Below are 23,747 nucleotides of genomic sequence, written 5' to 3'. Positions count from 1 at the left end.
ATTGACTTCAGCTAAAACAAACATGTCTTGATCCAGGCCATATGCTGGGTGTGGGAGAGAGTGTGGAGGGAAACAAAAGATACTGGGGTTTCCACTTGCTAAGCTTAACATTTTTGAAACCCTATGCACTCTTCTTTTAGTCTAGGACATAGCAAATTGCTGGTGTTCCTTTCAATTTGTACGCATTCACACTAAAAAAACCACACCACACACTGCACATCTTCATGATTTAATTTCAAAAACAGATAGGTAGCCGTGTTGGTCTGCCATAGTCAAAATAAAAAAATCCTTCCAGTAGCACCTTTAAGACCAACTAACCAAGAACTAACTTAGTTGGTCTTAAAGGTGCTACTGGAAGGATTTTTTTATTTTAATTTCAAAAAGTTAGAGCAAAGACTGTCCTTAGCATCACTGCTGAAAGCATTATTGGTTATTGCTCCCTATAAAGTTCCACCCCGTTTCATGTAACAACTGGCTTCAAAAACAGCATATATGGCTGAGCTATATGTAACTTCTAAGGAAACTTTATACAATACTGTATATATAACATGAGTTTAAACGTATCCAGTGTATTATTCCTTGGGAAATGAAATGAAATAAAAAGAACATTGCTAACTTTAAACAGTTGAAGAGTGATTGTAAACTAATGAACAGAGTCACCGGAAAAATGTCACTGGTACTTCTTGTTTTCCATATACCTTAAGAAACTGAACAAAGCAAATGCGTTCACTGACTCCCTCAGGAAAAGGCCTGTCATTTCCTGAGCAGTAATCTGCCTGTTTGCAGCAGAGAGATCCTCATTGTTTGCCACTTCCAGTTTCCAGTAATGGGAATGATTACTTGACCAATATCTAGCCAGTTGGTGTTAGGGTCCTGGAAAACATAGCTGCTCACTTCTACAGTGAAACTGCACTGCCAGACCTTTTACTTTCAGAAAATAAACTGAAAGTTCTTCATAACTGAAGGTCCTTGAAGGAGGGAGCTACCAGAACTAATGACAATTTCTTCATTTTGGAGTCTCATGTCTGCTTTCCGATGACGAGATGTATTGTGTTTTGCTGCTAACCTTCTTGCACTGTAAGTTAAGGGCTGAGCATCTCAATTTTTTGTAAAAAAGCAAAACAAAACCCTTACTTTTATACTTTTTTTTTACAATGTTCCTTTTGCTTTTCCAGGCTGCACGCTGAAAGCTCAAAGTAATGGTAAGTCTCCAACTTTTTAAATTGCATGTTTTTTGCAGTCTAAAGACTTATGGGGTTATTGGGGTTAAGTAGATAAACATTGGTAGCTCTAGATTTGTATGTATGTAACAGAAGAACTTTGTTCCGGTAGAAGTTCAAATGAGTTCTATGAATTTTTTGACAGGACGCATAGAATTACGGTATATATGCCTTTTTCTACCTATCTAGTTTATGGGTATGTGATATCTGCTGACTGAGGTCACATGTGATAATCCAAAATGGTTGGTGTAATTATCAGCCTGAATCGTAATACTTCATTGAAGGGGAACTTTAGCCGTATACCCAAGGCTGGCCAAAGATAGGTTCCTACTTCAGCCTAAGGACAAAATGCTGTGCCCCTCCACCCCACCCCACATACAGAAATTGTTAGTAGCAGAAGCTGAATCTTACCTCAGTGTTGGTGCTGCGACAGCATTCTCCAAACCTGCAACCACAAACTAAATAAGGGGTACCATTTTTTTATAGTTCAAAAAACTCCCTGCTGTGTTCTCTCCTTAACCTGTTCCCCATAAATCATCTCTCTCTCTCTGCTGTATCATACTCTTATCTTTTACCTCCTCTCTTTGAACTCTCCCCATCCTTCTCTCCCCAGTACACATTCAAACTTTCATTATCCAGTGCACATCACCACAGGTCCGCACCCCATCTTTCAGCTACTCCCCTTTTCTCTTTTTCACCACCTGAAGGACTTTCCCAACCATGTGCCAGTTCCCCTTTACTTTTTTTGTCCTCTCTCCCCACCCCACCAATTCTCCTTGCTGAGTTCAGAAGGAGTAACTCCAAAACATGAATACTCCCAACAGTTCAAATACTGGTGCCAGTTGGCTGTTTGCAGCAGGTTGCAAATGATGCCACCAGTGGCCAACATCACCGTACAGTGGTACCTCGGGTTACATACGCTTCAGGTTACATACGCTTCAGGTTACAGACTCCGCTAACCCAGAAATAGTGCTTCAGGTTAAGAACTTTGCTTCAGGATGAGAACAGAAATTGTGCTCCGGTGGTGCGGTGGCAGCAGCGGGAGGCCCCATTAGCTAAAGTGGTGCTTCAGGTTAAGAACAGTTTCAGGTTAAGTACGGACCTCCGGAACGAATTAAGTACTTAACCTGAGGTACCACTGTAAATCTAAAGAGAAGGGGAGCAATGCAGATGATGTAACGCAGCAATTCTTTCCTTCCTCCTCCATGTTTGGTTGGCCATGGAGAGCCGTATAGGGTAGCCATTTTCACCTCATCACAATAAAAAGAGGAAACAGGTCACCCAAAGAAGAGGCAAAAGGAGGGCGCAGATTTACATAAAATATGCATAGAATCATTTGTATAAATGCAATAGATTTAGACATTTAAATAGGATTTCAGCACTTCTCACCATAGTTGGGAAGACTGTGACCAGGTGACCTGTGTGCCTACTCATTTTGCTGGTCAAGTGCTAAAACACAGGGTCACCTGCAAGGAAGTGAAAAGAATCACAAGTCATTTAGAATTCCACCAGCAGGCCGCTGGAAGTCAGGAAGGATGGGCCTATGGGATGTGGGCCTGATTTAAGGCATTGCCTACAATGGCACCATCAACATTATGTCTTGTTCCAAAGGTTATCACAACGACACGCAAAATAACAGAGAACCATGCTAGTTATTAAAGTACAAGCATACACAATAAAACAGCAGCTCCTAGCCTATTCAGTTTACCATCAGTTCAGTGGGTCCCCTTTCAGTTTTATCACAGTACATTGAAGTTAAACCTTGTAAGTATTTGGGCTGCTAACAATGACAATAAATATATTTCAAAGGGAGTAAGACGGACACGGACACTGCATTATTTGGCACCAGATTAAGATGCTTTTATTTGCCCAGACTTAAAAAATGTAACATATAGCCTTAGCTGGCTAGATCAGTTGTTGTTGTTTCTATGGTTTTATTGTGGTGTTTTGATTTTTTTAAATGTTGTATTGATATTAGGGTTTTTTTTGTTCACCAGCTTGCAGTTGGTGTACAAAAGGTGCAGTTTAGACAATTTTCAATTTATGAAAGGGGCAATGAGATACATCCTTGGGGTATAATGTTCTGCACTCCCTCCTATGAGGACTTTAGGTGTAAATATGTGTAAAATAAACCATAGTTCGTAAAGACGCTAACCTCTGCTGTGCCTCAATTTTCCCAATGCAAACACAACCATGGGTGAGCTCCTGGAACCCCTTGGATTTTGCTTCTACTTGGCAAATTCTACTAATTTTTTCAATTTAGATATTCAAAATAAATTTCAGCAGTCATTGATAACTTTTGCCCTCTGAAATGAAGACTGAAATGACATGTAACAGCAGCCAGCCTGTTCATTTAAACTTGGCCAGGCTCAATGACATAGAAAGGAGGAGGATTCGGGTTTTTAGAGAAGAGCTAAATCATCGTTGTGCCTACTGCTGATTTTGATGGAACTGCAACCCGCTCCCCCTACACACACATACCAAAGCACGTTTTTTCTCAGCTGGGTTCACTGCGTGGATGAGAGCCTAGTTGGAAATGTGACAATCGGGAAATGCTTTGGGGAAGTAAACCAGAGTTTTATCACACATCCCACCTACCTACCCTTTTTGCTCTAAAATGTAGGTTCCCCCACACCCGATTTATACTGTTACAAAAGTTGTGCATTGCTCAGTCAGCAGAGCATGAGACTCTTAATTTCAGGGTTGTGGTTTTGAGCCCCGTGTTGGGCCAAAAAGATCCCTGCATTGCAGGGGGTTGGACAAAGGTGATCCTTGTGGTCCCTTCCAACTCTGCAATTCTACACTCCCAATCTCTGCCAAGTAGTAGCAAAATTCTCAACCACCCTCTTCACTAGGTCTTCCTTTCCTCAACTATGGGCAAAACTAGGCTTTATTTCACCCGGGTCAAAGACCCAGTTTGGCACACCTACACCCATTTGCGTACACACACAGAGAGAGGGGGGCTAGGAGCCTCAATGGCACCCTTCTGGAGGCTTCATCTGGGGCAAAAATCCCAGCTACCCACCCTCAATAACTACAGCACTGCCTCAACTACTTATCTTCTCTGCTCTTGTTTTACTCAGATTTTTGCCTTGCAATTAGCCTTCCCTAAGGTGGCTTCAGCTTACAGCACTGCCTACTCCAGCACTGCCTTCCTTTATCCATTCTGTCTCCACTTCTAATCTTCCTTACATTCCTGGAGTACTTCCTCCTTAGCTTCCAAGCCCTCAGCCTATCCATATTTCCTCACCGTTCCTAGGCCCTATATGTGTTTTAAATAGCTTTTAAAATTGTTTTATCCCTTCTTGTTTGATGGCAGGCCGGGCTCCTTTGGGAGGAAGGGTGGCATATAAATTTAATAGAAAAATAAATACGAGTTTTGAGTTCCAGGCAAACTAACAACTTTCCCTTAAAGAAGTCAAAACCAAACATTATACAACTTAGTTCATAGAATAAATGACATTATAATAGCTCAGCGAATTGCTGCCAGAGGTTTCATCACAAAAGTCAGCAGCACTTTACATTATACAGTGCTGTGAGTTCGCAAGGAGTTTGCTATGTGCATAGGGGGGAAGGCTCTGAGACAAAGGACTCTGAGGCAGAGCCTTAATTTTGTAGATAAGGGAAGCAAGCTATTATCAGGCTGATCACAGCCTCAGAGAGGAAATGTATCATTTTGTGGACCTGCTGCAGCCACTAGATAATCTGTTGATTAAGAATGAAATTTTATACCAGTTTTAGGCTGCAATCCTAAATACCCTTACTATGAAATAAGTCCCACTGAACATAGTGAGACTTACGGCACAATTTATGTGCATCTACTATGGAGTATCTTAGCTCATCCAACCCTGTTTTACAAAGTTCAGTTGCTGATCACTCCTGCATGGCAGTTTATTGTGAACTCAGTGCTGCTTGTGCTTTCACATTTTGTGCAGCATCACAAAACATCATTCTCATCAAAATGCTTTCCCATATTATTTACAATTTCCATGGAAAATCTGATAACTAAAAAGGCTTTGGAGAAATGGTGAATCTGGAATAAATAAATTTCTTTGATCAATAAATTGCGAAAAGGTAGCGTACCTGAGCAGCACTAAAGCTGGGATAAACTCTCGCCAAAAAACCTGCTACCTGTCTTTGGAAGGTGAGGCCTTTCAGGTATTGGGAGAGAAAGCAAAATAGTGTCAGGAAGCACTGGGATACAGGAATCCACATGACCGTTGCGAAAATCAGATGCAGGATCAGCAGTTACAGATAGGTAGCCGTGTTGGTCTGCCATAGTCAAAATAAAAAAATCCTTCCAGTAGCACCTTTAAGACCAACTAAGTTAGTTCTTGGTATGAGCTTTCGTGTGCAAGCACACTTCTTCAGATACACATCTGAAGAAGTGTGCTTGCACACGAAAGCTCATACCAAGAACTAACTTAGTTGGTCTTAAAGGTGCTACTGGAAGGATTTTTTTATTTTGAGGATCAGCAGTGTTCAGGATCAGGAGTCCATTTGTTTCCATTGTGCACTGGTGTAGATTTGTGCTTTATTTGTTAAATTATCACTGATATGCCAAAATGGCTTCCAACTGCAAACTCAATGAAACATAATGAAAATGCAATAAATCAATATTTTTAATATTAAAATTAAAAAAGGAAATACATAATAACAGTTCCATTGGGTGCTAAAACGCCGTTAACTAAAATATAAAATAAAGCAAAAATTTAAAAAGCATGACAATGAAAACAAAACAGGTTTTTTTAAAAAAACAACAACAGTTAAAACAATAACATCAAAAATTCAGTTACGGGAATGCTTGAACTGGGGTATTTTCAGGAGCCGGCATACTGCCAACACTGATGGGGTTTCTTCTTGTGTTTTTAATAAGTACTGCAAAATGTGCTCTCACTGAAAGGGAAGGAAACCCTGCAGTGCTTCTCCTAAACTTTCACCATCATCTTCTTCATCATCAAGGCTACTCTAATAAGTCAGTGATATTTATTATTGTCAAAAAGACTAACAATCTTATAACTTTTCGCAGACATCTGAAGGCAGCCCAGTTTTGGATTTTGAATCATATTTTCTGTTTGGATGTGTTCCTTTATACTTTGTACTTTATACCAGGCATAGGCAAACTTGGCCCTCCAGATGTTTTGTGACTACAATTCCCATCATCCCTGACCACTGGTCCTGTTAGCTAGGGATCATGGGAGTTGTAGTCCCAAAACTTCTGGAGGGCCAAGTTTGCCTATGCCTGCTTTATACTGACTGGAGCAACCCAGTCAGATGGGTGGGATACAATATATTTATTGTTATTGTTATTGTTATTGTTATTGTTATTGTTATTGTTATTGTTATTACTTAACTCCTTATCCTGCTTTCTGCTCCTGCATAGAGGGTATGTGTACCAACCAATCGCATGCTTTGTTTCTCCTTTAGCCATCATGGACTCCATAAAGATAGCGAAATAACTTGGCACCTGGGGCAGCCTGAGAGGGGGGAAGGGAGCTTTTGACACCTATAATTCTCCAGTTCCACCCACTGCTTCTGTTGGGATGGAAGAAGGTGTCGTACTTTTGACTGGATGAGGAAAGCACCCCCTCTAAAACATCTGTCTGGTGACTCTTTACTTGGGAGTACTGTGTCCCATGGTGCTGTGGTGGTGTGGGTGGTGCTGTGGGTTAAACCACAGAGTCTAGGACTTGCCGATCAGAAGGTCGGTGGTTCGAATCCCCACGACGGGGTGAGCTCCTGTTGCTCAGTCCCTGCTACTGCCAACCTAGCAGTTCAAAAGCACGTCAAAATGAAAGTAGATAAATAGGTACCGCTCCAGCAGGAAGGTAAACGGCGTTTCTGTGCACGGCTCTGGTTCGCCAGAAGCGGCTTAGTCATGCTGGCCACATGACCCGGAAGCTGTACGCCGGCTCCCTTGGCCAATAAAGCGAGATGAGCGCCGCAACTCCAGAGTCGGCCACGACTGGACCTAATGGTCAGGGGTCCCTTTACCTTTACCTTTACTATGTCCCATTGTGGACGGCACCACAGTTTAGAAGGATATTGGCAAACTAGAATGTACCTAGAGGAAAGTCACAAGGATGGTAAGGCGCCTGAAGGTTGCACCCAGTGCTCTTCTCACTCAGCGTGGACCCACTGAAGTTAATGGACCCAAATTAGTCACAAGACTAATTGTATTTACAAGAGCCCTGGCAAAAGGCACCATCTTAGAAGAGGCATTCCTCCTCCTCCTCCTCCTCCTCCTCTCTGCCAGTGGATTATAAATTGTCACTAACATTTCTCCTCCTTTCCAGTGTTCACCATCAATAGCGTGACACTCCGTGTTGCTCCATCTGTGGAAGTGAATAATGGAGAGTCGGTCACCCTCAACTGCTCTGCGGACATCAGCAAGAGCGAACAATTCCAGATGAATTATACTTTTTCATTTATCAAGTATGGACTGCTTCTGGTCAATAGTTCATCAGAGCAAGAGTGGGCAGATTATACAATCCCAACGGCTAGATTTTCTGATTCTGGAGAGTATAGCTGTGCGTTGGATGTGGAAGGGAAGAAAAAGGCCAGTGGTACTGTGGCTGTTCAAGTACATGGTGAGTGCTTCGTATTCATCATTAAAAGGTTGGGAAAATAAAAAATGTTTTGATTCAGTGCCTAAAACCTAGTCATCCAGGGCTGGCTATGAGTCACAGTGAGGTGACAGCCTAGGGTGGCAGGATCCACAGGGGCAACATATGTTGTTGATCTTTATTCTCTGCCTTGTAGATCTTCACTCACCCCTTCTTCCCTGGCAGGGAGCAGGGTGCGATTTTGTGGTTTGCCCCAGGTGCCAAAATGTTTTGAGTTGGCCCTGTAGGCACCAAATGAGTATCTCTGGCATCACCTTACCCCATATATGACCACCCGACCACTTTGATCTGTGGAACTGGCACTGTTACATGTGTCACATAATGCTCATTCCACAATTGTAAGAAATCAGTATTTGGGTGTGGCAGCACTTACACTTTGGAACTCCCCACCTATTGAAACCAGTCACATGCCTTCACTACTCTTTCTCTTTCCTGCTTAAAATATTTGTGTTTGGCCAAGTGGTAAACCTATCCAGACATTTCAATTTAGATCCGTCTAAATCTGTTTTTAGCTTATCAATTAGTTTGGAATGTTTTTGAATGCCTGTTTTTAATTGTCTTTAATCAATAATTTTAATGTATTACTTTTTTTGTAAACTGAGGTTTTATTCCAATCAAGCAGCATATTAATTTTGCTAGAAAAAATTAAAGATTTGGGACATCACAGAAAAGGCCCTGTCTCCAGTCATCATCTGCCATCCTTCTTCAATTTACAAACATGATCCAGGGGAAAAATGCTTACCTCCTGACTGTGTCTTCCCAGATGCACTAATAACTCTATTTTCAGTTTATGTCTACATAAACTCACCTTTTAAGGGTCTTATTCAGATAAGGGGAAGCAACATCTGATCAGGCCCCTATATTGTATCCAGTGTTTTTGTCTCTTTGTCGATTTCACCAGATTTATAGCACAACAGTACTGCTGAGCAACCCCTTTATGAGACAGGCTTGCTTGCTCCCTCCCTTATTATATGTCATGCTTAAATTCTACTCAGTACATGCTGTGTTATCTTTACTTAGATTAATATGAAAAATGGAAAATAAAAGAGAAACTTGTCTAGTCCTACAACTGACTGGATAGTCTTGTGTTTTCTGCTGTAAAGGGGGAAAGTAGGGCTTGAAAGGTAGAATTCATTTGCAAGTGGATCCCAAAAGACTGAGTTACAGGAGGGTTCCGCTTCAAAATGATCAGGGGGCACTGTTTTAAACATGTAGGCAAACCCTTTACTTGGGATTACCTGTGTGTTTTGATTACGAAACATCAATGTTGCCCACTCCAAGATTTTTTGTAGGCTTTTCTGGGGGAAAAAAAAAATCTCCCCCAGCTGCTCTTTGCGCTGAGAGTTCTGTTTTTTGGTGAGAAACTGGGATGGGGAGAGATCTAGATCCATGTGCCTGCACCTGCTCAGTGGAGGAGCTTCATGCTCCGGCACCGGGGGGGGTGAAGAGCAGGTGGGGCTAGCGCGCATCCGGGGGCATGGCGTGCATCCTGGGGGCGTGGCGCACTGCCTGTAGGGGCATGGCATGCGTCCTGGGGGCATGATGTGCCACCCATAGGGATGTGGCGCCCAGCGTGGGCGGGGGGCAGCCGCGATGGCACCCCAATGGGATCGCGCTGCCGGGGGCGGTGCGCTCCCCCGGCACGCCTCTTCCTCCGACAGTGCACCTGCTTTCTCTGTAAAAGAGAAAGAAAAAAGGCACCAGCAATCCCATCCAAGGGGTATTTAAAGTAACACCTAGTTTCCACCTCAGATAAGCATGTTCTGATGAACATCTCATGTTTGTTTTTGTTTCAAAAGGAATAAGGAAGCCCATTCTGACTGCCGAGAAAACAGAGGTGATGGAAGGCGAAACTGTGTCTTTAAGCTGTAAAGCACCAGAAGAAAAGGCCCCATTTTATTTGAAATTTTATAAAAACCACCAGCGTGACCCTGAACAGCAGTGGGAGAGGCATGCAATTACAGAAAACTTTGCCAAACTGGAATATCAAATTAATGCGGGGGACACCATTTTGTTTTTTGAATGTGAGGTCCATAAGACTTTGGGGGCTCGATCTGAGAAATCAGAGCGCAGTGACAAAAGAATTGTAACTGTCATTGGTAAGTTGGTCAATTTTTAACCTTTATTGTCATACCTAAATATTTAAATAATTACACCTGCATGTGTAAAAGGATTTCTAGTCAAAAGCAGGTGTAGGAATGAATGGCAAACTATCAAAAGTAAATCTTATACCATCTGTGCACATGTTGTTTTATTTAGGCTTGGTTTAAATATATATATTGGTTCCGCCCCCCCCCCTTCTGTTGCAGAACCGTTTTCCGTTCCCACCTTAACCGTCCACCCACCACAGAACATTACAGAAGGAGATCACCTGCGTGTAGACTGTACAACCATCGCACGTCACCAGGATCGAATCAAAATTGAGATGATAATCCAGAAGAACAAAACGATTCTTAACAGCACAAAGTCTGGTCCGTCTGTGCAGTACTCTAAAGTAGCCACAATGGAAGACAATGGCAATTATATGTGTAAAGTGGAACTTGGGAGCGTGTCCAAAATCAGCACAGTAAATGTTGTGGTGGCAGGTAAGAGCTTTCTCTCTCTTGTGCGAATTCACACACATGGAATGCTTTTATTTGTACTAGGTCTGGACTTGTATGAGTATCCAGGGTTGGAATAGCTAAAGATCTAGATTTATAAACAGAAAGATGAAAGTTCTGGTCGCAGTTGCTTTGGATGAAGGTGATTGAGAGAGGGGCAGCAGTATAGGGGAATACCGTATTGGCCTGAATATAAGCCTCCTCCCCCCCCCCCCAAATTCTGACTTTGAAAAGTTAAAGTGCAGCTTAAATTCACAACCTTACCAAAATTGGCTTTTATGATATCACTGCTGAAACAGACATACGGTAAAATGGAACGGGTGTGAGTGCCTGTGGAATTTTAAGGGAGCAGCTTATATTCAGGTATTTTCTTTTTCTTTTCTTTTCCCCCCTTGAATTTTAAAGGTGCGACTTATATTCGGGTGCGGCTTATATTCAGGCCAATACGGTAGGTGCATCGCCCTCCCCCACCCCACCCCTATTTGCACACTCCAAATTGTCCTACCTTCCTTGTGGCTTCCCTCCTGTGGTATTTCGATTGCAATTGGGGGAAAGGGTAGTAGCCGATCGCACAGTTCCATGTACTTGTGTGTAATGTGTAATCTGGCCTTAAGGCAAGCTGCAGCCATGTGCAGGCAATGCGGTTCAACCCAAAGGTTATGTATAATCTCCACTAATAAATCAGTTCTGTTTATCCAGCTGAAGTCTGAAGACTCCCCCCCCCCAAGGGTTTAGCAGACAACGCAACTAGTTTAGGGACTATTTCAAATAAAGCAATAGACCCAAGAGTGCTTTTTAGAAATCTCACATAAGTTACACACCTACGAGTAATTGCAATGTAGTCAGGCCTGCTTCTAATTTGATTCAGGCCTTGCCATGCTGCAAGGGGAGAATTTCAATCACGTTTAATGTCTGATGCGCTATTACTGTTCAATTATAGCTGCTGATTTATGTCTTTAGAGCAGGGGTCAGCAAACTTTTTCAGCCGTGGGCCAGTCCACTGTCCCTCAGACCTTGTGGGGGGCCAGACTATATTTTTTGGGGGGGAAATGAACGAATTCCTATGCCCAACAAATAATCCAGAGATGCATTTTAAATAAAAGCACACCTTCTACTCTTGTAAAAACACCAGGCAGGCCCCACAAATAACCTAGAGATGCATTTTAAATAAAAGGGCACATTCTACTCATGTAAAAACACGCTGATTCTCGGACTGTCCACGGGCTGGATTTAGAAGGTGATCGGGCCGGATCTGGCCCCCGTGCCTTAGTTTGTCTACCCATGCTTTAGAGTTTTAGAAACAACTGTGTTTTGCAAGGATGCATTATGTACTTGGTGCCTTTGTGTAGAGACAAAAAAATGTAAACGCTGAACTGAAAAACTAACAAACTAAAACCCAAACTTTTACAGTCATCTAAACAAATGAGTAGGTGAATGAACAGGTCCATTTGTAATAAAAGAGCAAAAATTAATCATCTTGACTACACACAGCATGGCATGGCATCTCCTGAAAATTAGAAATGGAAGGGGCAGGAAAAGCTGTGAAGTGAATGTTCATACTGTGCATGATTTGTGACATTACTGAGCTGTGTGACATTAAACAGCATTTTTCGTATAACTTGTTGAAACACTTGTCAATTAGTGATGCGTTGCAATGTAACATGGCACTTTCATACAAGCAAGATCAGTCTGAGTTTATACCATGTGTATTCAATAAGTAGAGGGTACTTTTATCTTATGGGACGCAGGTGGCGCTGTGGGTTAAACCACAGAACCTAGGACTTGCTGATCAGAAGGTCGGCGGTTCGAATCCCCGCGACGGGGTGAGCTCCTGTTGCTTGGTCCCTACTCCTGCCAACCTAGCAGGTTGAAAGCATGTCAAAGTGCAAGTAGATAAATAGGTACCGCTCTGGCGGGAAGGTAAACGGCGTTTCCGTGCGCTGCTGTGGTTCTCCAGAAGTGGCTTAGTCATGCTGGCCACATGACCCGGAAGCTGTATGCCGGCTCCCTCGGCCAATAAAGTGAGATGAGCGCTGCAACCCCAGAGTCGGTCATGACTGGACCTAATGGTCAGGGGTCCCTTTACCTTTTTACTTTTATCTTAACACATGTAAGGAATTCCAGACCTTGAACTGGAAATCTCATGGTCTGAGTCTCAGGCTTGGCTTTTTTTAGGTGCCTGGGACTATATAGACCTCTGAGGTCCCCCACCAATATTGAACGATTGCCTATTTGTTATATTATAAATAGATCACGTAGGAAGGCACTAGATAGATAACTTGTTTGTTCCCCACATATCTTTTGCAGAACTGTTTTCCAAGCCGATTCTAGTTCATAATCAAACAAGATGGGATGAAAACAGTTTGTTACAAATTGAATGTCGAGTTAACAGCTCACTGCCAATACATTTCTCAGTCATAAAAGACGACAGAGTAGTGGCAAGCAGAGATGTCTATACTGTTACCAAGGTCCGTGTAAGCGACACTGGAGTCTATGTTTGTCGAGCTGAGATAAATGGGATTGCCAAGGAGAGTGCCCCTGCGCGGCTACATGTTTATGGTAAGTTGATTGAGAAATATGAAAGTCTTTCATCTGATGAAGCGATATAGTAGAATTATTTGCAGAATGGCGGCTTTCCTGGGTATTCTCACTAATGCGGATAGGTGATGGCCCCAGCAAAAGGGAGATCAGTAGCCCCACTCAGACAAGAAGGCAAGGTAAAGCAGCGTCAGCAACATGGAGAGGGGTCTAAGTATGGGTTTCAAGGAGCACAGCTAGCGATCCTGCAGCTAGGACAGGCCACACAAGTCGTCTCAGTCTCAGCAATGCCCTGGATAGATAGATAAAACTTTATTCGTATTAGCCAATGGCCATAGCAACAATAAAACATTACAATATATGCAGAAAGAGAAATTTGATATAAGAGCACAATTTAAAGTCCTGAGTCAGCAGTCAGTTTGTGGCCCTTATTCTGACTGCCCCTGCTATGAACCTAGTAACCGTTGCTGTTATCTGCTCATTTTGATCTGATAGAAGAAAGGACATTGTGGCAGTGGTTGAGCGCCATGGGATGGTTAGTACGAGTGGGGTGATGATCTCATTCCTCAGGTCTTTGTAGAGAATGCAAGACAGGAGGACGTGTGCCACTGTTTCGATGCTACCGTCTCCACAGGGGCAAAGACGTTTCTCAGGCGGGATCTTTTGGAATCGACCCTCAAGTACTGCAGATGGCAAAACATCCAGTCTTGCAAGTGTAAAAGCACGTCTGTATTTTGGGATAATAAGTTTGTGCAGATATGGGGCCAGAGAATCAAAATGGAGAGGTGGAAAATGAACATACCAAGGACAGAATTTCCTTATACAGTGGTACCTTGGGTTAAGTACTTAATTCATTCCGGAGGTCCGTTCTTAACCTGAAACTGTTCTTATCCTGAAGCACCACTTTAGCTAATGGGGCTTCCTGCTGCTGCCGCTCTGCCGGAGCACGATTTCTGTTCTCATCCTGAAGTAAAGTTCTTAACCTGAGGTAATATTTCTGGCTTAGCGGAGTCTGTAACCTGAAGCGTATGTAACCTGAAGCGTATGTAACCCGAGGTACCACTGTAGTGGCCAGGTTGTTCTGATGCTCGATATCTTTTAGACGCTGACCAATTAGACTGTTTGCTTTAGTAGGGCCCATAGTGACTAGGTGTTGTGGGGATAGGCCACGAGAGTGAAGTTTCTGATAGACGGTTTCAAGCCAATGTCCTGGATCATTACAGCCTGGGCTAGGTGTTCAGGTACTCAAGGCTCCACGTCTTGAAAACTGCATCCGGCCCCATGCAAGACTGGTGCTTTCTCTGCAGCTGTTAGCTGCTTCTAGGCCCTGGGGTTTCAAGCTGTGGGTCTCTCTCTGTGGACCAATCATCAGCATGTGGTGGCAGAGGTGCCTTCTCAGGGTTTCAGAGGAGATGTGGGCTGTGGAGGCTGCATGTCCACATTTTTACAGTGCTCTTCAGTCAAATAGGCTCCCACAGCAACTCACAAAGAGCAATAAGAATTAGGCTTACAATCTGAAAAAGGAAAAGAGGGGTTGTTAATGGTACAGGAACCCAACTCCCCTTTACTGCTCACAGGTGGGTTAAGATTACCGGTAGTTTCTTTCAATGAACTGTGTATGGCTTGAGAGTGAACACCAAAACCCACTGCAGCCTACATTCCTGTTGAGGGCCAGCCATGCTAGGAACAGCACAAAGACCTGAGATCCCTTGGGTTTCTTCTGACATCATCAGCTCTATCTCAGGTGGCATTCAGCCTGCATCAGTCCTAATAATACTGTGCTGATATTATTCATCATAATCACCTCTACAAAGGAGAGCTGGAAGAGTAGTGTGCTTTATCAGGGTTTAACCTCGGGAGTTGTTTTCAAAAAAATGAGCCATATTTCCTGTATCATCAGATGTCAAGGAAATAAGCAACTATCCTATTTTTAAAAGACATCTGAAAGCAGCCCTGTTTAGGGAAGTTTTTAATATTTAATGCTGTATTGTTTTTAATACTCGATTGGGTAGCTGGGGAAACTCAGCCAGATGGGCGGGTATAAATAATAAATTATTATTATTATTATTATTAGCATAGTCTTACCTTGTTTTGTGACTGGGATCCATTCTGAAGCCCCGGCCGCTAGCTGAAAAGGACACAGGGCAAAGTGCCGTGTCTGCGCATGCGCATGGAGCGGTTTGCGCTTCTGCTCATGCACGAGCAGCAAACCTGGAAGTAACCCATTCCGGTACTTCTGGGTTTGCTGCAGACGTTTGCCTTAATGGACGCTAGACGAGGCGGACCTTCACAGAGGTAGATTGGCCTGTGAGGTTTTCCCTCTTGAAGGCATTTTAAAGAGGGAATGTTCCTGAAAACATGCACAGTGCATTTCCCTTGGTCTCTAAGGTGCTACTAGACAATTTTTAATTTTTTTTTATATATTTCAATTGCTCTCTGTGTGATTAGAGTTCTTCGAGTGCACAGAGCATTGTTTCCTGGCAGCTTTGTGCATTTCTCATTGCTCACCTTATGAAATTAAGCAGGATTATTCATCTAGCCGCTTATGCACCTATTTTATTTAATTCTTTTTCCAGCTCCCGTTTCCAAACCAAGACTTTCCCCACCGACTTCCCAAGTAGCAGTATTGGGGAAGTCATTCACTGTAAACTGTTATTCCAGCAATGGAACTCTGCCCATAACATATACTTTGTACAGAGGAGGCATATATGTTAACAAGACAGAAGTAAAAGTAAATGAACCGGCAAAGTTTTTGGTCGAAGCAACCAATGCACATGTTCCAGAAGACTACAGTTGTGAAGCTAAAAACGGCCATTCCGTTCCACAACGAAGCACTCGGGTAAACATTACAGTGATAGGTAAGTGTCTGGTGCTTTTTTAAAAGGGACACATTGTTTTTGTTTTAGAATGTTAAATGCTTTAACTCTTCTAAGCAATACACTTTACTATACATCATTTCATATCTGTAATAATTGTAATAACTTTGGTATGTACACTTCGACACAACTTTGTAATACATTCAGAAACACTTATCTGACTCTTGATTATTGCTTTATTTTTAATTTTAATTTTGTGTAATTGTTGGAAAGATGTAACTCAGTGCAACCATGTTAAACAGTGACTTCTTTGAACTCAAAAACAAGGAAACAAAAGTACTAAATAACTAGGTTGTATTGGCAGGGGTTCCTCCAATGCTAGTTAGAAATGAATTCTATGTATAATTGCTCTTAACTTAACCTACCTCCAGCATTTATAATTTGCCATCTAGCCAGCACTTCTCCACTGCTGTTCAGCCTTTTCTCTGTACTTTAATCCACAGCTCCGGTTGGCAGCATAAACTTGGGGAGACCTTCACATGGAGATGTGGAAGATGGCAAAGAGCTCGCAATCTCCTGCTCTGTTGGTTCAGGATCTTATCCTATTGAGTTCACCTTCTTTAGAGAAAACCACCCCAAACCTTTGTATAAAGTAACAGAGAAGACAAAACGCATTGCTGTTTGGTACAGAGAAAGCCTCACAAGCCAAGATGGAGGGAAGTACTTTTGCAGAGCTGACAACCAAGCAAAATCACCTGTAGAGAGCAACATGATGACTGTCAACAGTACGTTCTGTTCATGGATTGATTGATTTATTTGGACACATGGTGCCATAGCATTCAAAATGATGAAATTCTTTAAATAGCACCTTGGGTATTAATGCATTTTGATCCAAATGCTACCCATATTTCCGGAGGCTCCAAATAGGTGTATTCCAAAGTAGCCCAGTTTGGACAGTTACTGTTGGTCACGGGTCTCCAGAATTGTGTAAGGTAAAGGTAAAGGGACCCCTGACCATTAGGTCCAGTCGTGACCGACTCTGGGGTTGCGGCACTCATCTCACTTTATTGGCCGAGGGAGCCGGAGTACAGCTTCCAGGTCATGTGGCCAGCATGACTAAGCTGCTTCTGGAGAACCAGAGCAGTGCACGGAAACGCCGTTTACCTTCCCGCCAGAGCGGTACCTATTGATCTACTTGCACTTTGACGTGCTTTTGAACTGCTAGGTGGGCAGGAGCAGGGACCGAGCAACAGGAGCTCAGCCCCTCGCAGGGATTTGAACCGCCGACCTTCTGATCGGCAAGTCCTAGACTCTGTGGTTTAACCCACAGCGCCACCCGCATCCCCAGAATTGTGTACATGACAGTAAATATGTGTGGTGACAGAATGTCTTGGGCCCCAAATCCTCCTTCATTTGTATTTGCATTTTCTGCAAGGATATTCTTGGGATAAAGGGGAAAGAGAAAAGTGGCCAGAAGCAAGGAGGATGAGGCACATGAACCTCTTCAAGGCACACCTGCAGTGTAAACTTTAAAGGGGTTTTAGCAGATGTTTCCTCGTTCTAGGAAACCCTGGAAATGTTGTTCGGGAAGGGTACCTTGGGGTTTCTAGTGGTGAATTGTCAGCGCCCTCGTGTCATGTCAGTGGAATATTGCTTCTTCCTGATGTTAGAATGAGGGAAGTCAAATAGGGGGGTTTGACAACATTACTAGAGCCAGGGCTTTTTCGGCTGTGGCTCCAATCTGGTGGAACGCTCTGTCACAAGAGACTAGGGCCCTGCGGGACTGGACATCTTTCCGCAGGGCCTGCAAGACAGAGCTGTTCCACCAGGCCTTTGGTCAAGGCACAGCCTGACTCCCTCCTTTGGCAATCTTCACAGAACTTTAGCCTAATGGTTGCCATCAATTTGAGTTGAATTAATTTTAATGAAATGATTTTAGAATGTTGTATTATTTTATTGTTGTTAGCCACCCTGAGCCCAGCTTCGGCTGGGGAGGGCGGGATATAAATAAAATTTATTATTTATTATTATTATTACTACTCCCTACATCAGTGTTGCTTAAATTCCAGGTGGCCTGTTCATTGAGTATTTGTCCTGATTTGTTTTCAGGGAGGTTTGACGGATTTGTGTCAAGCAAATATTTATCCCACATTTCCAGTGCATATTCCTGTCACTTTCCTTATTGAAAAAGTCTGATTGGGGGAGTGGGAAAGTGACAGGATGAATGCTCAGTAAACAGGTCACCTGGAACTTAAGCAACTTGAGAATAGGAATGATTTTGGGGGTGGCAATATTTGTACACATTTTTCATGCTGATGTGGAATTGCATCCCTGAGCATCAGAAGAGATTTGTTGCTTCTTGTGAAGGATTGGTGTTGTTGCAGGTGATGGTGGTGATACCGTACCATGCCTGACACATGATTTGCTTTTCCCTTAATTTTTAGTTGTTCTGGCTTCATGGAAGAAATGGCTCATTGTGGTAATCATCATTCTGATTTTCCTTGCTGTTGCCATTGCGGCTTCCTGGTGGTATGTTCGGAAGAGGGCAAAGGGTAAGATACTTTCTTTAGCATTCAGATGTGTGGTGAATAGAACAGGTGCTTTTCTGTCTATACCCAGGGCGGCTGCCCTCCAAATGTGTTGAACTACAACTGCTGCCGTCCCTGACTTTTTACCCTGCTGGCTGGGGCTGATGGGAGTTATAGTCCAATGCTAAATAGTGCTATTCTGATGAAAGTAACAATATTCTGGTCAAAACTGTGGGTCTGGTCTTTTTGATTGCTATAGTGTGACAGCGAAGTTCATGAAAGTGGTATTTAATGCTCATTACAATAACTAAATTATTCCTTTTTTTTTAGTTTAATCATTTTATTCGTATTTGCGATAGCTGACAAATAAAATTCAATGTTGCCCGTCCCTGTGTACCACTGTACACATTCATACTGTACACATAACTTTGTGGGTTAGTAACCACGGGTTGTTATTAACAACCAAATACCAATGCTCATTGTTGGACATAAGGCAGTGCTGGGTGAGCTACAAATTGTTTGTATTAAGAATTCTTCATCCATCAGTGCAGGAACAACATGGTGCTAACATGGTTTGCTTGTTCATTTATTTATGCAATTGACTTTCTATACATGTGGTATATTTTACTAACTTGCTGTTATTTTCCCTTATGAAGCTAAAGGCAATCCTTTGGAGTTGACTAGGTAGGTTGGCTTTCTTACCGTGCTAAAAGTGAGTTATTTCTAATAAATGTGGTGATGATGTGTCCCTGATGCTGTCCTGTGCATAGGCATGTTCAGGCATTCACCTGAACATTCAATTGCTCAAAGGGTGGACAGGAGCAGGAGTTCACATGCAAACACTGCCCCAACATACTTGCGCACAACCCACCCACCCCAGCCCCCGTCTTCCTCAGACTGCATGGGGTTCTTCTCATACCTACTTGAACGCAAGAAGAATCCTCTATGTTATCAAAAGCCCTGCTTTATCAGAGTCAGCAATAGTAGGAGGTGTTCTATTCATATGCACGAAAATGCCAGCAAAAGCCCTTTGCAGACATCACCCATACGACAGGAGGAAGACTGGGGGCTGGCAGGGTGGGTGGGATGCAAGCAGCACACGGATGTTGGGGATAAGGTTTGTATATTCACCCCTGCCCCGTCCACAGATGTGTCATTTGCCTGTGCAAATCTTTTGTGGTGGAAATGGTAACCATAACCCAAGCAGATACAGTGGTACCTCGGGTTACATACGCTTCAGGTTACATATGCTTCAGGTTACAGACTCCGCTAACCCAAAAACAGTACCTCAGGTTAAGAACTTTGCTTCAGGATGAGAACAGAAATTGGGCTCCGGCGGCGCAGCAGCAGCGGGAGGTCCCATTAGCTAAAGTAGTGCTTCAGGTTAGGAACAGTTTCCAGTTAAGAACAGACCTCCGGAACGAATTAAGTACTTAACCCGAGGTACCACTGTATAGGAGTTTGTGTTGAGAACGTCAGAAGAGTAAAGAAAACAGAAGATTATGCCACCGAGGTGCTATCCTCTCCCTGCAGTCATTTTACTGCCTTTCTGCTAGTGTGGTTTTAAGTGTTAAAATACTAAAGCAAACAAATGAGATAAAATATAAAGTTGGCCTGGCGGGGTGGGGGCCGCAATCTAACTGCAGCAGGGAAGCATTATGCCTCAACAACCCAGGCAAACAAATTAGTTTGTTTCCAAATAATTATGTTGCTTTTGGATTATTCATATTGTTGTGAGCCACTTTAAAGGCAAAGCAGGACACCCCCCCAAAAAAAAATGGCACATAAAAATAATATAAATAGTAGTTTATAAGAATAATTCAGCTTTTTATCGTCCTTCAGATCTGAGGCTCTTCTGGTATCACATTTCCAATGAAAAATGGCCTACCTGGGGCCAAGGCAACCTAGATTGTAATTGCCAGGGACTTGTTATAAGGGTAAAGGTAAAGGACCCCTGACAGTTAAGTCCGGGTCATGTGGCCAGCATGACTAAGCCGCTTCTGGCGAAACCAGAGCAGCGCATGAAAACGCTGTTTACCTTCCCACCTGAGCAGTACCTATTTATCCACTTGCACTTTTTGGCGTGCTTTTGAACTCCTAGCTTGGCAGGAGCTGGGACTGAGAAACGGGAGCTCACTCTGTTGCGGGGATTCAAACTGCCGACCTTCTAATCGGCAAACCCAAGGTTTAGACCACAGCGCCACCCGCATCCCACTGTGATAAGGGTGCTTACCATCAAAAGGCACATCCCATGATGCCTTTGCACATCTATGAAACAGCTTAGTGTCTTAGAAGCATTTGTGGAAATCCGTGATTCTTTAGATTGCATGTCCCCAGAATTATATCCCTGAGATCAAGGGGAAGACTGAGCTTTATTAAAAGATGACCTTCTGTTGTTAAAATACCAGTGCTTCATATTCTGTTCTTTGTTCTGTTTTTCTTTTCTCAGTTCTATAGCAGCAACCAATTCAGTGGGTGAGAAGCTGACACCACGACAGAATAATGAAGGGGAATTCTATTTCGGTAGCTTATGGCTAATGACCTTATTGATAGTGTCTGCTTCAGACTCCTTTTCCCTTTCTCTCTCCTAGTCTTAGAACCTCCACCTTGAAATCATGCCATTATTCAAACCTGGCCCAAACGAAAGATTCTTATTTATATACCCAAAAGGGTTGACTGTATTTTGCTTTTCAGATGCATTTGGCTTTGATAGATACAGTTACATAGGGACATGGGCCACATATTTTGTTATTATTAATTGTATTTATATCCCATCTTTTCCTCCAAGGAGCTCATGGTGGCATACATGGTTCTTCAGTTTTTTGTGTGCTTACAACAACCTTGTGAGGTTACCTCCACATGTGGTGGGAATGCCCTAAAATCCAACCCTTCTGGACAGCAGTCCTACAAGAGATATGCAAAATAACTAAACAGGTATTAGAACTCACCCCAGAACTGGCCCTACTGAACCTCTTCCATCATAATGACCACTCACATTATATACATTTTATAACCCACTTACTCTCAGCAGCCAGAAAGAAGCCTCATAGTCAGACACTGGAGACACGAGTCAGGAGTAAACATGGACTGATGGTATCAAATTGTATGGGAAACGGCCTTAATAGAAAAGCTAACTAATAAACAGAAACTGACACGGGAACAAATAGAAGAGGACGCCTTCACCCCAGTATGTCTCCCCTTTATCACATACACAGCCCAACAAGACAACAAGAATCCACCAACAGCATGTGAATCAACCTGGCTTACCTGACTCACCAAGCCCTCCCCACCCTCACAAATGCAAACAATCCCCACTGCAGCCAAGCACAGATAACCAACCACACCCTGTCCCCCCAATACCTCTCACTACCAAGGAAATGTAATAAATGAATAGAAAGAGCCTACCACATACACTATGCAAAAGAATATCAACCTCTCCCCACTCTTTTTGCCCAACCTTATACTGTACTCAACACCAATGTCTCACAACAAATGTAACTGACTTGTAAGAATTGTTTAAATTGTTATTAAGGAAATGATTATTTTTCTCCTTCCAATAAAGCAGAAAAGTTGTCCAAATATAAACAGTTAACTTATTAAACCTCACAATAATTTCATAATTACCTTTCTATGTATTTCTAATAGTTTAACCAAATTGGTAATTTTTGAAATAACTGTAAAAACTACTCTGAAAATTTTTTATTCCAAAAACGAAACCTTCATCTGGTTGTAAATATTAAGGCTATACCAGCAAGAATGAGTCTTTCTGTAAAAATAAATAAATGATTTAAATCAAGTCTTACTGACTAGTGATTTAAATCAAGCATCCTCTGCACCTTTCAAAGGATGTGAGTGAAGTAGGAGAGTCTTGGGAGGGGGCTTCCCTTATCCCTTTAGCTGCAACTGTAGAACCTGCTATGCCACCCTGGCCCTCAAGTAGGGATGGAGGAGAAAATAAATTCAGTCCAAATTAAAAGGCGGACCTACTCAATCTGCACTTTCTAAAACAATCCGCAAACCGAAATACAGCTAGCCTTCATAATTTGCATTTCTCTGAATTTTGTAAAGAATACAAAAATGCATTTGATTAGCAGTAACTAGGATTACACTGGTTTCAGATGTCGAAGTAAACCACATTTATTGCTAACCAGGAAAGGGAGGGATTCAGGTAGGGAGCCATGTTGGTCTGATGCAGTCGGCGGGGGGGGGGGGGGGAGAAAAAGAAAAAGCTTATAAGCTTATACCAGAACAAACTTAGTTGGTCTATAAGGAGCTACTGGACAATTTTTTATTTTTTTAAATTTTTATTCAGGAAAGGGAGGACCAAACACACCTGAGGAGGGTGTGAGCCTGCTAGACAGTCTCAGGTGGACTGTGTGTTGTGTGTACTGGACTGCTAAGTATGATGTTCAGACACAGGAAATTAAGCACAACATTCTTATATCAGTTGGCTTGGCTTTGCATGACCCTAAAATGGAGTCTTTACCTGTTCAAATGAGACCCAGTAATGTCAAATTGGTCAAACCTTAGCTGTCACAGTCAATCTAAGCAAAGTTCATCATACAGATGTGTAGTCAATAGCACAGAATAGTTGCCACCAGGTAATTAGCATACCTTCCAACATTTCTCCGATGAAAATAGGGACGTCCTGTTGCATAATGATAATTTTACTATTTATACCCCACACATCTTACTGGGTTGCCTTAGCATTCTGGGCAGTTTCCAACATACATAAAAACATAATAATACATTCAACAATTTAAAAAACCTTCCCCACATAGGATAGCCTTCAGACACCTCGGGGATTGAATAACTCCATACCCTCCAACATTTCTCCAATGAAAATAGGAACATCCTAAGGAAAAGTGGGACATTCTGGGATCAAATCAGAAACTGGGACAGCTTCTCTGAATCAGGGACGTCCCTGGAAAAGAGGGGCACTTGGAGGGTCTGAATTAGTTCAAGCTGGTCAAAGGAGCTTAAAGAGAAGCAGAAAAGAAGGGACAAACAAACAAAAAACCCACGAGAGCCTGTCAAAGAGCAGGGCATAGGAAAAAGGAATAACCATCAGTGGAGCGGGCTGCAAAGCATAGCTCAAGAATCAAATGAGGGGCCTGACTGTGAGTATTTATAGCAGGCAAGGATAAGGAAGATTCAAGGATGGGGCACATTGGAGACCATGGAGGGCAAAACCCCAGGTTAAGACTTTCTATACGTGATATGTGACAATACAAATATTGTGCTTAAAAGGGAGTTGTAGCTGTTTTTAAAACTGCTGCTAATTAGTTTGTCTGCTCATCTCTTGTTTTGTTTTTTTAACATTTTAGGGTCAGGTTATAATGAAGATGGTGAAAAAAATAATTTAAAAGCAAACGAGGATGGTCAAGGTAACTTCTGGGTTTTTATTTTTGAGTGTATT

The 23,747-nt window shown here is 42.6% G+C and overlaps 1 protein-coding gene across 4 annotated transcripts in view; it reads left to right on the top strand.

Annotated features, from left to right (window-relative positions):
* The first annotated feature begins 798 nt into the window (after positions 1-798).
* The window catches only part of PECAM1 (platelet and endothelial cell adhesion molecule 1), a 44,323-nt gene continuing 21,374 nt past the window's right edge, over positions 799-23,747 (top strand). For all 4 annotated transcript variants that reach the window (XM_080994521.1, XM_080994520.1, XM_080994519.1 and 1 more), the window contains exons 1-12: positions 799-1,077; positions 1,176-1,202; positions 7,517-7,810; positions 9,646-9,945; positions 10,156-10,431; positions 12,754-13,005; positions 15,561-15,842; positions 16,304-16,585; positions 18,245-18,352; positions 18,985-19,012; positions 20,778-20,851; positions 23,656-23,715. In XM_080994521.1, coding sequence (XP_080850647.1) covers positions 1,044-1,077; positions 1,176-1,202; positions 7,517-7,810; positions 9,646-9,945; positions 10,156-10,431; positions 12,754-13,005; positions 15,561-15,842; positions 16,304-16,585; positions 18,245-18,352; positions 18,985-19,012; positions 20,778-20,851; positions 23,656-23,715 — 2,017 coding nt within the window. In that variant the 5' untranslated portion in view covers positions 799-1,043. The remainder of the gene's footprint in view (positions 1,078-1,175; positions 1,203-7,516; positions 7,811-9,645; positions 9,946-10,155; positions 10,432-12,753; positions 13,006-15,560; positions 15,843-16,303; positions 16,586-18,244; positions 18,353-18,984; positions 19,013-20,777; positions 20,852-23,655; positions 23,716-23,747) is intronic.

Source organism: Podarcis pityusensis (assembly GCF_964106645.2).
Source record: "Podarcis pityusensis genome assembly, chromosome: 2".
NCBI lineage: Eukaryota > Metazoa > Chordata > Lepidosauria > Squamata > Lacertidae > Podarcis > Podarcis pityusensis.
Note: the sequence above shows the minus strand (reverse complement) of the source record. Positions and strands in the feature narration are given on the sequence as shown.